A 15,043-nucleotide genomic window follows, 5' to 3' on the forward strand; every position below is an offset into this window, starting at 1 on the left:
AGGCAATGGCAAAAACGCAGCCAGTCAACCAAAATGCAAGGTCGAATCGATCGAATTGAATGTTAATTTAAGATCAATATTCTGAGACGTAATGAAATTTAAAAAAAGCAAATGTCCTGTTTCAGTCTGGCAGAAACATAAACCGGTAGGATAGGAGTTTCCAAAAGTAAAATTTAAAGGCAGATATCAAACTACCTACCAAGCATATGTAAAATAACCTCACAATACGGTATATTCACTATTGAAATTTTTCCGCCAGATTTCAATACAACACCACACAGAATACAAATAGATGATATAAACTTAAGTTTCTCAAAATTTTGTAGAATATATCAAAAAACATACAGCACCACAATTCACAACAGGCAGACTCAATATTCACAAATGGAGTTTTTTCAATCAAATCTAATTATCTTCCCATATTACATACAGATAAAATATTTCATGTATCTCCACCACAAACATCGACATATTGCACTGAGAACAGAAATAAATCTCTTCTCACATTTAAATTCAATTCGCGAAAAAATTACTGATAGAAATTTCACATAACAAAATCGATCTAAAAAGAATACTAGGCTGATATATAACAGAATAATTTCAACACAATCTAAACCTAACTGAACAATCTAGAAAAAAAATTCTCACGCACTATGACGCAGACACAATTTTGGCAGATAAAATAGATTATGTAAAGGAACCCGAATGGTATCATGAAAGGTTTTTTGACATACCAAAATATATTTCAAGCTCAGTAATTGAAACTATATCAGTAAAAAAGAATTATTTTAAGGTAACTCCATTAACCACAGATACAACACCATTAAATTACAAAACAATGTTTCACGCTAGAACAATTGACATTAGCCTGAAATCAACAATCATACATTCACAAAAAAAACCTGAAAGGAACCACAGCACTAAATCAACAAGATATTTAAACACCATCACACTTTAGAAATAAAGAAATATTTACTACAAAAGCAGTAACAGCACAACAAAATATCACCTTTTCACCCAACAATGACAGCACCACATGATAAGAATAATAACCCGTTCCTACAAACATTACAATCAACAGCTAAACCAACTGTTTTTCCTAAACACTCACAAATGAATTATCAAACATTCAGACCGATAATCAAAGAACGATATTTCAATGATCTAAAAAAAACAAACGTGGAAACTAATTGCAAACCACAATTATGATTTTTAGCTTGCCAGCATTAATACAAGTCACCCTACAGCACATCCAATTCAGATAAAACCATCACAATCTCTTCCATCAAAATCAACAACACCGTAATTCTAACCAATGAAAATACCAATGGGACAATATTGATGAACCAGATGATATTTACCAACCAAATACTTTTGAAGCTGATTTAGACCCACCAAAAATCAATCACAAAAGACTAAAATACCTACGAAACCAAATTTTCCACAACGAAATCATATTACACAAACACAATATCCTATGCACACTGAATGTTACCAACCAGAGTAAATGAGAAATGAAATACCATCGCCATTTTATTCTTAACATGAAATTAACCGAAATCAACTTATAAAATTTACACAAATACCTAACACATTAGAATCACTTCAAATGACGACGAATCCATATTTTATGGGTGGATCATCCCTCATATCAAACAAACCACTAGTGAATTTCACAGGAGTAGACCATGAATACCCAGCTGAAGATTATTTAAATGCTGTTACAGCGAACTCAATCTTAAATATAGGCCCAGAACCAAATAACACACCTCTTCAATAAAATTGGATTTACAGACGTAAAGCTCTAATACAAACCACACTAGACGGGGCAGCCCAAAAAACGGTTTTCAGTGCTACCTATTTACAGTTCATAACACACTTCATAACCAATAGTTCATTGTTTCTTGGCATGGGCTATAGTCTTTTTGTAATAAATTTATGACAAGGCTGTGACAAAATTGTACTTGACCGCGTGATAGGTCACTGGTAAGATGTATGACAAATGGTAGGATAGAATTTTCCTCGAAGTTATTGTCGCATTGAATAGCTTTTTATGCGGTTTTAACTCTTATTATGTAACTTTCAATATGTCCTATAGGTTGATTCCAAGTGTATTTTCGTAGAGGTTTTCTGTAATAATTGTTTTTTTATTCTGTTTACTTTTTTTGATGATGCTGATGTTGATTCTGAATCAGAAAAACGTAGTTTTTTATTTACTTATTTGTTTTGGTCGCTGATTTATTTTGGAGGTATTTGAGATTTTGTGTGGTTGTTGTATTGGATTTGATTTTAAAAAGAAACGATTTTTTACAATTCGTTTTTGTTTTGAGATAGTCTTTTTTTGTTGGTGTGGTACTATATCAAAATCGCATCTAGCGTCTCGAGTCGGACAAGAAGTCTCACGATCAATGATGCAAAATGCATGTGTTAATTGCTCTTTCTTTAACACTGTTAGTTCTTACTCTTTTTGTGAGTGTTATACTGTTCCCCGGGTCCTTTTGTTGCGGCAAGATGGGTTGAGGAGGGAGTATATCATTTCGATAGGTTGATATCTCACTGCTCTCTAACGTATTTGGCGCTTTCTGCTTAAGTAAACTTAAACGTACTTACATGGGGATCGATATGAAATCGAGGGTTGGAGAACAGAAAATCAATCTTTAAGGTTCGCGTAGAATTAGAACACAAGTAGATCGTTAGATACTTTTTAGGGCGGACTGTTTTAAGTGTTTTTATAGTCTCCGGTCGAGTAAGAGGTAGGGTTCAAGTGAAGATTGATTAACCGAAGTTCTTCACTGTTTAACTTAATTAAAATGGTCAGTATTTAGGAAGTTTCAGTTAGTCCTGGGTCATTTGGAAAAGTTGGAGAGTGAATTGACGTTTTACGTCGTTAGACACTTGTGTTGAAATGGTAGGTTTGAATTTGAATGGAAAAATTTAAGAGATCCAAGAGAAGCCTTGATGATCTGGTTTTAAGACAGATATGATTAAGAGATTTTATATTAAAGATCCAATGAGGAGCCTTGATGATCTGATTTAGGTTTTAAAATTGAAGGTTTAAGAATTAAAGTTGAAAATCAAGGAAAGGCCTCGATGCTTATATGTTTGAAATAACTTAAAAATGGTTGAAAATCCAAGAAAGTTCTTGATGATCATGATCTTGTTTTTGATTAATTTAGTATTGAAATTCTTTTGATTGTTTTCGGGAAGAATTACAAGAAAGATGATGATCCTCAAGAAGGAAGCATCATCAAACTATCAAAAATTTTTGTTTTTTATCTTATATTTGTCTGTATATGTGTATTTGTTATTGAATTTATAAATTTTACATAATTTTTTTAAGAAAAATTACTGCAGATTTTAAGTTGAAGGTAAGCAAAATTTTTTGTCGACGTCTTGTTGTTTTACAAGTATATTTTAATTTATTGTATATTAATGAAAATATATCGCTAAGTTAAAATTACGGCTCTTATTTGATGCAGTTTATATTATAGTTAAATAGTAATTTTAGGTGCACAAATTTTGTCGTCGTTGTCTGCTTTTTGGCTTTGCGTTGCAGGTATTTGGTTTATCGTCTTTGTTGTGATCTAGTTTCGTTTTTAGTTTTGACTCGGCTGGGTTAGACTTATTGAGAAATAAGCTATTTTTTTTATTACCTTATTTCTCAATAAGTGGAATTAATAAGTCTAATTCTATTTTTGATTTGTTGCGTCATTTCTTCGTTTTTTTCTAAATCTAAGTTTTTTCTAAATCTAAATTAGTATAGGTCTGGTCGAGCCTCTTTGCTCGCGCCAGATGAGTTTAGCTTCGAAGTGTCCTTCTTATAGAGTAATTTTGGATAAGGTACACCGTCTGTTCGTCACGCTATCTTATTTTCGGCCGGATAGATTCGTGCATCTTCATAGTCTTATACCGATCCTAATCCTACTCTTATGTGTCCTAGTTTTAATAGATCTAGTATATACTGGTATTCTTGCGAGGTTAGAGGAGAAAAAGAGGCAAATGATTACTAAGTTGAATTATATTTTCTCTGGCTGAAGCTATGAATAGTTTCAATTTTACAAATTATCATAAGTTTTAGTATTGGATCATGATTGGTTAGTTCTAAATATTTTACAGTGATAAATATTTAAGTATATAATAAATACTCGTTTGAATTGTTTCCAATAGAAATGTTTTTCCATGAAAGTTGCAGAAACCATCCTATAAGCCAGCTTCACTATTTTTGAACTGGCTTCGCAGCACTTGCTTGAAAATTTCACGTTTTTATAACAGGATTTTTTGTTTCTGCGAATCGCAGAGGATCTATCAAAGGCAGTGGAATCTGACTCAGGATATTCCGTATTTATTGCGAATTAGGTACGTTTTCATAAGGAATTCGGTTTTTGAAGTGTACTGCGTTTCTGGGGTTCATTGATCGGTTTTACTTGTTAGACCATTTCGCCAATATTTTTCGACTAGATGATGTGAACCTTTTTTAATGAGGTGATGTTTGTTTCAGCAAATGAGCGACGCGCCTTCTGTTGTTAGCGTGACCATGTTTCTTTCGTGCAATAGAAATCCTGAAAAACTGGCAGCTGGCAAAGACATTTTCATCAGGTAATTTTGACTCTCAATTTCTCAAAAGCGCCAGCTGTACAAACTACAGAATATGCCTGACCAGAAACAATATATGCGCCTTAATGACAGTTGCTTTGTTATAGAGTGTTCAGTAATTTAATCAAAAATGCATCAGACGAAAAATTTCAAAAGCTCAAGTGTTCAACCAACGCCTATAAGGTAAGAATTTCAAAAAGTCTGGTTTAAAACTCAATTCAGATTAATTGATGAATGCGATGCTACTTACTTCATTAGGATAAAATCCAACCAATGCTTGGTCACGAAGAGCTCCTGCAAGCAGCCGGGTTCTCTCTACAAAACATTCCTACAAATGAGCCAGGTGTGTATCGGTCAGTGCCAATAAGATCACAGTTCACTCGAACCAGAAACAATGACGACTATCAATGCTATTGAAATGCGGCTACTGCCAGTAGCGGAGTTAGGGGGGTGGGGGGACGCCCCCCTCAGGTATTTGACCCCCTGCCGACCCAAAGGGTCCCCCTTGCGCTATTTTGAGATATCCATTTTTGGCTGACTGACCGTAAAATTTTTCTAAAGGCGCGTTCGGCGCCAATCTATACTAATTTTCAGGGGGGAGCACGCGCCAAAAAAACTTGATTCTTTATGACAATTAAACAAACCTCAAAAAATATAAAATCAAGCAGAAAAGATCTAGGGAAAAAAATATGAGATTAAACTGAGAGTCCGTTTTAACTGTAGAAGCAGGATGGCGCAGCGGAAGCGTGCTGGGCCCATAACCCAGAGGTCGGTAGATCGAAACTACCTCCTGCTAAAAGAGACTCTTGATGTGCAGAGTTTTGGTCGATATTTTCCAAAAAGTGCCTAAAAACACCTTTTTTTCAAAAATTTGCCTGCTGCGCAGAAAATTTAGTCAAATCAAATTAGGGTCTTTATAGTGTTTTGGGAGAGCTCAGATCATCAATTTGGTCGACCTAAGAAAAAAGGTCGACAAAATTTTTCTAAAAATCTGCCCTCCCCTTGAGAAATTCCTAGATCCGCGCCTGGCTCCTGCTATAATTGATCAAGAACGTAGTTCCTTCAAACATCAGAAATTGATGCAGCATTTATGTATTCTTGATCATGCATTTTTAAGATTGGATGAACGTAGTTCAGACTTTTATATAGCTCGTGATAGCTTTTTTAAAACAATTTTCTTTCAGTATGAGCATAAGGGCTCGTGCGCGATCCTTGTGAGTTAGATATTGTATACGTATAATTTCTAACTTAATAGTTCAAACTCAATTCAAGTATTCAATTGCTCTAATAACTACACAAGTGCATTCATACATATTGATTCATTTACGAATGCATTAAGGTATCTAGTTAGGATTTGAATTATCTGGACAAAACGAATAAAATTGAAATTTAAACCGCGTTTTTCTTAATTGGGTTGACATGAGAGAAAATATGAAGAAGACAAATCTTGCTGAAAATTTCAACAAAGTTAATATGGTGCAATTTATTTGGCGAAATTCAAGCCCAAAATTTTACCCCAAAAACGACCTTTTCGGCTTTTTTAGTCAATCAAAAATTACGCAACAACTACACAGTCGATTACTGACATATTTATATTAAAATGAATCTCTTGCGTAGTCCAAAAAACTTGAGAAAGCTATAATCTCCAAAAATTGGCGCAAAACGTCTTAAATTTGTTTTAAAGATAAAAATCGGTCCTTTGTATAGTAAAACTGATATTTTTTGACTATCAAACGAAAATAAATTTAGTTATACTAAACTGAGACGATTATACCCTTTTGAAAATGGTTGTTTTCAGGGTACAACTTTGGGCTCGATTTTCACTTAATAAATTGCACCATATCAAATCTGCTGAAATTCTAAGCAAGTTGTCTCTTCGTCATTTGTTGTCTAAAGTCAACGCAATTTAAGAAAAACGCGTGTTAATTTTGAAGTTTAATTCGTTTTCTGGATAATTTAAATCAGCACTAAATATGTTTTTATTTTGAGTGCAATTCAAATTCATTCACTAAAAGGCAGGCAAAATTCGCTCTCCAATTGCGAAAGAGGAAATTGTGCAAGATACGTGATCGATTTCTTGTTTCGAAAGTGAAATTTAATTTCTTGATTTTCCAGCGGAGTATATAACTTCACCTGACACTGCAGATTTCTCAAATGGAGTTGATTTTTATCAAAAAAGTGCCAATCATAAATTGTTTTTGAAATTTAAAGATCTCAAAGTCTTTATACTTTTTCCTTGAGGTCGACACACAAGTCAGTGTTTTTTTCTGTTTCTTTGCCTTCATTGACAGCAAGGATGTAGCAACTGATCACTTGAATTTTTTAAAAGTTGTTAATAATTGCGCTTTCCTGATACCAAGAGAGACAATTAGTCATAGTTGTTTGTTTGTTTGTTTACAACTGAAAGTTTGTTTTCAGTCACCTCTATCGTTTATCAGTTTTTGAAAATCGGAAATTTGTCGGTGTGGTCAACATATCTGCGTCGGTTTTCAGTCTGAAAAACGAAATAAGATTTCACAAGAAGTCATGGAGTTTTTTTCATGATTGATCAATAATAAAGCAAACGCTTTGTAATATAATACGAGTGATTTTTTCTTTACATCCCAACCCGCCCGTTTTTGAGTTCAAATTTTTAAAGTGTCAAGGCGCGAAGTGAAGTCACTTATTAAAGTCATGTTGTTTTTCAGGAAAAAAGATTTTGCGACTTAAGTTTTGGTTTAAGTTTAATCAGTTCAATTTCCTTTGCATAAAGGAAGTTACATTACGCTCTGCAATAATAAAGATCTTGTAGCGCGACAATAATTTGAGTGACTTTTTTCTTAAAGCGGATATCAGATTTTATATTTCCCAGCTGATTAAAAATATATATTGACCAAAATATCTATGTTCAATTTCACCTGATGTGTTGTTCAAATTTGGTGATACATTATTACCATGTGTTTTGTCAGTTCCATGACATTCTACCCTAATCCAATCTACCCTGTGCTAATCTACCATATTCCATTCTACCCTATATTGAAAGCAATTGAAACTTACCCCATCCTCTTGAAGAATCCGAAACAGAATATTTCCGAACAAATCAAAGAACCATTAATTGTGATCAAAGAATAATTACCGCACGCGCACAAAATATCAAAGCAACGTAAAATTTGTTTGTTCAAAAATGAAATGAGCTCAAAGCATGAGCGAACAGAAATTTCAAACAATTTTGCGATGGAAATGCGTTGCAGCTATTTCATAAACGAGCAAAAGTCATATCACACCAATTCGACATAGCTTAGCGGATAATGCATGTTTTGAAATCGAAAGATCAACACACCAAGGAGACAAATTTTGAATGAAATTCGAAAATTACTAAATGTTTGACTAGTTGATCACAAGTAGAGAGGTAGACCCCCCCAGGCCAAGGCGGTACTGGTAGGCGGGGTGAGAGAGAAAAGTAAAATTCTTTTGATATTGGCCTCTATCTTTTGCCAAAAACTCAGCCCTCTCAGCCCTTATGTTAAAATATGTTAAAATAGAGTCTTTGTTGAAAATGATGCAAATGTTCTTGCAACATCTCATGTAGTTCTCACTGTACTTCTTGCGACTGGGGTTGTTGTTTCCCACCACTCCTTTGATTATATTGAATTTTTGATTGGAAGCATCTAATTTGATGCAGGTGCGTGCGTTGGGAGTATGAGGCTACCTCATCAGGTTTTTCAGTGATGTTGTCGTCGAGTTCAAATTTGTCAGACTTTTTCGATCTCCTCATAAACCATGTCGAAAGCGGCAGTAACCATCTCAACTGGTACAAAACTTATAGCTGGAATTAGCCGCAACGACAAATTGAGTTCGGGAATAGTTTCAAACAGTCTTTTTAGGCCACTTCGTTTATTTTACGGTTGAACGCTTGACATAAATGAAAATAGCAGCCTTTAAGCAACGATCCAGTATGATGACTAGCGAAAGCATTTAGTGCTGCACGTTCAAAATCGATGAGAATGCGGTGAGGCTCGGTGTTTTTGGTGATGGCTGATGAGCCCTTCAGTAGCTTTCTGTATATATGCTCTTTTGTTTGGCTGTGCATAAATGCAGGGGAGGGGGGTGGTAAAATCCAGCGAGTTGAATGTGGATGGTGTAAAGTTGATAGAATTGAATAGGGCGAACTTTGAATGTTCTGTCACACAGCCAAACATCTTGATGTTTTATCAAATTCTGGATATTTTCGCGATCTTCAAAAATCAGCACTCTTTCTGGATCTTCAATACCGCTATCGAAGACGCAAAAATCCTCGTGTTCCTTCGGGATCTCAAAATGTCTGTCGACACTTGGAAGCACTGTGGCTCTCTCATTTGCCTTCTGTCGATTGAGGGCCCGATTAGTCGCCCACCGGTAAGGAAGAGCTAATTGAACGGCCTTTTTCTTCGGACACAGACTGCAGGCAGTTTGCTATAATGATGTTATTGACTGGTACTTTCTGAATTTTTTTGTCTCTTTCCATTTTCTGCACGAGAAGCCTTGCATCTCAATTAACCAGGAAAAATTTCGTGAGTGTTCATTTCTACAGAAAAAAAAAATCATTATTTCGGGTTATTGATGTCGTTTTGCTTTAATGGGGCCCCCACCTTGAGCACTTCTAGTGAATGTTTCCATTCTTTGTTTCCTGTTTTTTTGGTAAACTCGTGGCCATCGATTACAAGCGTTCTCCGATTCTGCTGGGACAGGCCCCAAGAAGTTTGACTCATTTTGGTAGTTTTTTTTCCAAGGAAAATTGATATAATGAGTTAGTATATGTTTCATGATTGTACGTGATATTCAAAATTGGGAATTAAAATCGGTTAGTTGAGACAAATTTGAGATTTTGAGGCTAAATTGCGATTGAGTCTTATGAACAATGTCCTTAAGTGAAAGACTCAAATTGAGTCCAAAAATTTGCACTCAAATGAATTAACACGTGCTTTTATCTTTCCGATTCTAATTAGCACTCTGAAAGATTACATTAATGATGCGGCAAATCGTCACAGGGTAACTTGGTATATAAGGCAGATAAGTATAGGGTAAATTGGTATAGGGTAGATTGTCCTGTCACCGTTTTATTCGCATTATTAAAGTACATTAACTGCTGTGTGGTATTTAATAACAAACAAGGCGATATGGCTGGCGCAGTGAAGATACATTACTTCCATTTTAGAGCTCTGAGTTTTGAACATCTTGGGTAAATTGTTTTTTTTAAGGCTCATTGTTTCCATGCTTTTTGCGTATTGTCATATTTTGAAGCTCCGTTTTGTCGTTTTTTTTTTATAATTTACGTTTCCGAGTGCGGCTTCGCATCTCTGTGAATCAATTTCCTTAAGTTGAGTTCAAACTCATTTGCTAAATGGAAAACAAACTGTGCTTTCCAATAAGAAAAATTAATCGTGCGAGAAAACTATTCGGCTTTCATGAACTAAATTGTTCTGTAAAAAAAGCACTTATTTCTTTATCAAATTTTGGACCGATCTATCATTTTTACTGCAACTCAAATTGCGTGAGACACGATGGTTGTCACTTTGCAGTTTTTAGTGTGAATGAACGCAATGAAAACTTTTATGTAGTTTGTATTGATTCTTAGATCGATGATTATGTAGGTCGTGTTGATTTGTGATTTCGTTTTAAGCTTAATTTGAATTCTTTTGTGCCAAAATTTCAGTCTCGAACAAACCTGACTGATTTTCAGTTTCAATGAACTTAGGTATTGCGTATTACCAGCGGAATAAAAGACTATACGCAGCGATGAACGTAGCGAAGACTCAAAAAGTCGTTTACGCTTTTTTCGCGGTTTGATCCTTGATTTTTTTCCAAGTTCACTTTGTTTCTCTTTTCGAAAGAAAGGCAAACTCCTCTATGGAACAGCAAAAGTATTAAAGTCACGAAAAACGTGATCGACTTTTAGTTTGGAAAGTGGATATAAATTTCCAGATTTCCTAGCGGAATAAAAAGCTTACTACCTATTGATCCAGTTTTCTCAAATTGGTTTAATTTTATCAAAAAAGTGTCAATGAACGTCAACGAGCTCTAAGGCCATTTTTTCTTCGAAATTCGAAAGCTTGGGTTTTTTTTTCAAAAAAAAAGATTAGTATTTTTTCCATTTCATGGCGATCTTGACTCTTTTTGCGATCATGAATCGTTGTGGAAATTAGTATTTTATATTTTTAATATTGTTTTTCTATTTAAGTGTCATTAAAAAATTCGCGTTTTGTATCGTTTATTTTTTGTTTTTTTTTTTTCGCATAATTTCTCACATAATTTTCTGTTAACTTAGCTGTTATCTGTGGTTCTTCAATTAGTGAATTTAATTGCCGACATGCTTTAGACACGAGTGAACGTGCTTGGGTTAACTGTGAGCCAAATGTAGAGTTGCTGGAGAACTTGGTGACCATGTTAAACGAGGGACAGGCGATGAAGCCTAGTTTGGACAGACAGGCGAAACTGCTTCACCCCAAGGACATCCTGTCTGTGGGGCCTATCTACTACCCTGACGACTTCTACAATCTAAGCAAGGAGGAAATAGCCCGAGAACATCAGATCAGGTAAGAAGCGGGAATTGGGGGTGGGGGGGGGGGGTATAGCGACTTGAAGGCGTGCCGCTTAGCATGCGCTATTATAATAATAACTTACTTTGATGTGGCACGCATCAGCTCCTGTTGTAGTTGCAAATGTGAGAAAACTTACTTAATTCTAATTGAGCTAATAGCCGTATGCTAAGCGGCACCCATGCTAGTAGGCGAGTCCCCGGAGGAGGGAGAGGGAGGTATGGAGGAAGGAAGAATTGTTTTAGATTCTGATTGAGGACATGGGGGGTAAGTGCCCTTATGCTCATGTTTAGTGGGTTCTGGGCTTATTTAATCGTACACAATAAACTGAATGCTCAGCTGAGACGCCTCTTAATGGCTCTGTGCTCTGACCCTTGACGTTATCCGAGATCGGATTTAGTTTTTTTTTCACACAAAAGTTTTTTTAGTTAATTTTTTGTTGGTTATTTTTTTAAGTGTAAAAGAATTTTCACTAATATACATCTTGATGATTTTTTTGTTTTTATTTTAAGGAAAAGCTTTAACATTTGCTCACGCCATTTGATTTATAATTTCTTTTTAAGTTCACTGTTTTCTCCTTCGGTAAAAGGAAGGCAAACTCCCCTATCGAACAGCACAAGTAATAAGTTCTCTAAAATTGTGAATGACTTCTAGTGGATGTCTTTGAATGGACTTTTTTTCTGAATTTCCAACGGAATAAAAAAACTGCCGAATAATACAGTTTTCTCTACGTGGGATAACTTAACGATAGAAAAGCTAATAATAAACAGTATTTGAAATTCGAAGATCTTCAACTTGTTTTTTTTTCTTCGAATTTTGAATCAACTGTTTTTTCGGTTTCTTGTTTTACATTTTTCCATTGCTCTTAATTTTGTTGGCTGATGGTTTTTTCTACTGGTTATTTATTTTTATCGCTCTTGTCATGAAAAAATTATTCAAACTGGCATGGCTTCTTTAATCTCTAACATTGAGCGCAAATTTTAATTTTTTGCTGGATGGATATAAAAAAGTTCTGGAAAAGGCACGTTTTTGTTTAATATATTTTTTAAATGTTCTTTGAAAAATTTTATGACTTTTTAGGGCAGACGCTTGGTGGATTCTAGGATCCCGTTGTATGTCCTCTCCAAGTCTCATTATACGATGCTATATATCCTTACTTAACATTTATTGGAGAAATAAATTCTTTCCTTCTTTCTTTTATAGAGTTCGAAAGTTGGAAACCCATCGCCGCTGCCTGATAGCTATCATAGTTGTGTTCTAGTGAAGTAAATACACTATGTTCCATGAATTTGCATGCTTTTTTTCTTTGAGTGCCAGTGAACAAAGTGAAGACACTTATTTAAGTCCTCGTGTGGTTATTTTTCAGGTGGTTATGAAAAGTCTTGCAAGTTGTTCACCCTCAAATAGTTTTTTTGCCGTTTGAAGTTTGATAGGTTCAAAGTAGGTTTCAACGTTTTAACGTGATGCATTTTTTCGTGGAAAATTGAAAAATGTTTGTGGTATCATTAATCATTGAGACTTCAAACTTTCTGTTAGCAATCTTCTTTTTTTTGTAACTCTATCCTTAACCCTCGATAAGATTAGAAGTTTGTCTGCGAAAGTGAATCTAGATCTTGTATAAAAATAGTGTTTGTTTGTTTGTTTGTAAAAATTAGGCGTGAGCGGGCGGAGAAAGAGCTGCAGCTGCGCACTAAGGCCATGCGAGAGAGGGATGCACAGCAAGAGGTGCGCAAGTACAACTACACTCTCATCCGAATTAGACTGCCGAACAACATCATCCTACAAGCAGTTTTCAGAGTAAGAACAAACAACACCTCATGCTAACTACTACCTCCCCACCCCACCCCCCCCCCCCCCGTTTTAATCCCCCAGGTTTATCATGAACCCATCAGTCCTCCTCCGCCAGTGTTGATTGATTTGGAGACATAAGCTGAAACACGAAAGCTTAATGGCACGAAATAATGACACCATACTATGTCGCTGGTGTAAGAGAAAATTTAATGAAACTCAGAACCATTCGTTTCTCAGAAGAAACTAATCAGATCAGTATTGCTTTCCGACCGTTGGTTTTTCTTTAAAAGGTTTTGCAAATGCATTACTGACAAAGAAAACCTCCACACTATTTTGTTCGAAGATACTATACTTTTCGGTAAAACAAAATCTTGGTGCCATGGTAAGTTGAATTTTCTTCGATTGTGGAGTACTGGAAATAAAACAAAAATGAAAACACGAGTTGAACGACAGCTCCTGTTTGCAGCTACTAACAACAACAACAACTTTTTTGCTTCTGCTCTTAGGCGTTCGAGAAGTTCGGCGATGTGGTGTCCTATCTGAGGTCTAATCTGGCCTACGATTGTGTTCCTTTCTCTCTTTTGGACGCCACTGGGCAGTCTTTTGACGAGACATCTTTCATCTCAGACCTCGGCCTGGTTTATTTTCTTGAATTATACTTGAAGATTTAACGCCATAAGTTGAATAGCACACAATCCTTGAAAGTTTTAAAGCATCCTCCTGCTCTAACAGAAAATAAAAATGCAGTTTTATGACATGATTTGAAAGTAGTACCCGAAACAATGGAGAAAAATATTGAATGCTCCAGAAAAAGTCGAAAATCTTTTTTTTTTAAATATACAGCTTACGAAAACCGATTCTATTGTCGTCGTATTTGTTACAACTCAAAAAGAAAGAAAAAAAGTGAACATGGCGAGTATTTTGAATTACTTTTCGATTCAGGTGCCGGCAGCTGTTCTTAACTTCCACTGGGACGACTCAATACTCAGAGATGTCATCGAGGCCAGAAAGGAGACAGAAGTCCAGTTTCTGTCCAATGAGTTTCTGTCCCAGTTGGGTTGACAGTGCTCGTTTCAGATTTATATGTGTATTAGATAATAAAATGGCCTTAGATGGGTTCCACCTAATTAAACTGTATTTTTATGTTACAATTATGAGATAATCATCGAATTTTTGAACTTAGCTGTTTTTAAATTAAAATGGTTCCAATAGAATTTTAATGAATATTTGTAGTTTCTGCGATTCGCAGAGGATCAATCGAAGGTTATCCAGCCTGTCTAAAGATATTCCGTTTCTCTTATTTCACACATTCCAGACTTACCATTCCAGTTACTTTATTGAGCGGAGCTCTTTTGCTACTCTAGGTCGTTTTTTTTCTAGAATTTTTTTCAGATTTTTCTTTCAATTTCTAATTTTCTCCAGGAATCGTTTTTTTTGTTCTCGCTCTGTTTTTCTCTTTTGACTTGACTTTTACTTTGACTTTATGCGCAATTAGCAAGTGTTATCTAATCAGAACATAAACCAGGTATAAAAACTTGTTAACAGAATCATTGAACCATTTGATAGTGGCTTGATATATAATAATGCAATTCTGGCGTCTCACTGTGCACGTTTTTAAGTTCTTCAGCTGCTGTGGTAAATTAGTCAAAATGAGGCTAAAATCATCAAGCGAATTTACTAAGGACAATGGAAGTCAACATTCTTCTTTGTGCAACTCACTTACTGGACAAAAATTGAAGCTTTATGTGTTACACAAGATTTAGTTAAATAATCACGACTTAGTTATCCTGTCTGTTTGTACAACTAGCCACTTGAAAGTATAGGGCAATTGCCACGATGTAGGAACCATTATTTTACTTTTGCTATAATCATGATCTGTAGCATTAGAAATTTTATAGCATCTGTTGTCTGCTTTATTTATGGCTAATTTTTGCCGATTGTTAGGCGTCAGTGGCTGAGGAGTTAAGGCGTGAGATTCTTGATCTGTAGCTCGCAGTTTCTAATCCGTCGCGTTGCAGAATTTCTTAATACTAATTCCAGGCTTATTTCTACTTTTTCTTATTTCACTACAGAGGTTCTTTTTTTTCGTGTTCTCGCTGGTGTTG

At 35.3% G+C, this 15,043-nt stretch overlaps 1 protein-coding gene and 1 non-coding gene across 3 annotated transcripts in view; both read left to right on the forward strand.

The window, feature by feature from the left end:
- LOC134844053 (UBX domain-containing protein 6-like) overlaps positions 1 to 14,134 on the forward strand; it is a 397,957-nt gene extending 383,823 nt beyond the window's left edge. The window contains exons 5-11 of one of the 2 annotated variants that reach the window (XM_063860517.1): positions 4,499 to 4,596; positions 4,701 to 4,776; positions 4,852 to 4,936; positions 10,928 to 11,144; positions 12,803 to 12,944; positions 13,445 to 13,576; positions 13,881 to 14,134. In XM_063860517.1, coding sequence (XP_063716587.1) covers positions 4,499 to 4,596; positions 4,701 to 4,776; positions 4,852 to 4,936; positions 10,928 to 11,144; positions 12,803 to 12,944; positions 13,445 to 13,576; positions 13,881 to 14,000 — 870 coding nt within the window. In that variant the 3' untranslated portion in view covers positions 14,001 to 14,134. The remainder of the gene's footprint in view (positions 1 to 4,498; positions 4,597 to 4,700; positions 4,777 to 4,851; positions 4,937 to 10,927; positions 11,145 to 12,802; positions 12,945 to 13,444; positions 13,577 to 13,880) is intronic. The other variant, XM_063860518.1, reaches the window with a different exon arrangement.
- Trnam-cau (transfer RNA methionine (anticodon CAU)) lies at positions 5,318 to 5,389 on the forward strand. Its single transcript has one exon. It is a non-coding gene; the product is annotated as a tRNA-Met (tRNA).
- Positions 14,135 to 15,043: the final 909 nt, after the last annotated feature.

Source organism: Symsagittifera roscoffensis, chromosome 4, assembly GCF_963678635.1.
Source record: "Symsagittifera roscoffensis chromosome 4, txSymRosc1.1, whole genome shotgun sequence".
Lineage (NCBI taxonomy): Eukaryota > Metazoa > Xenacoelomorpha > Acoela > Convolutidae > Symsagittifera > Symsagittifera roscoffensis.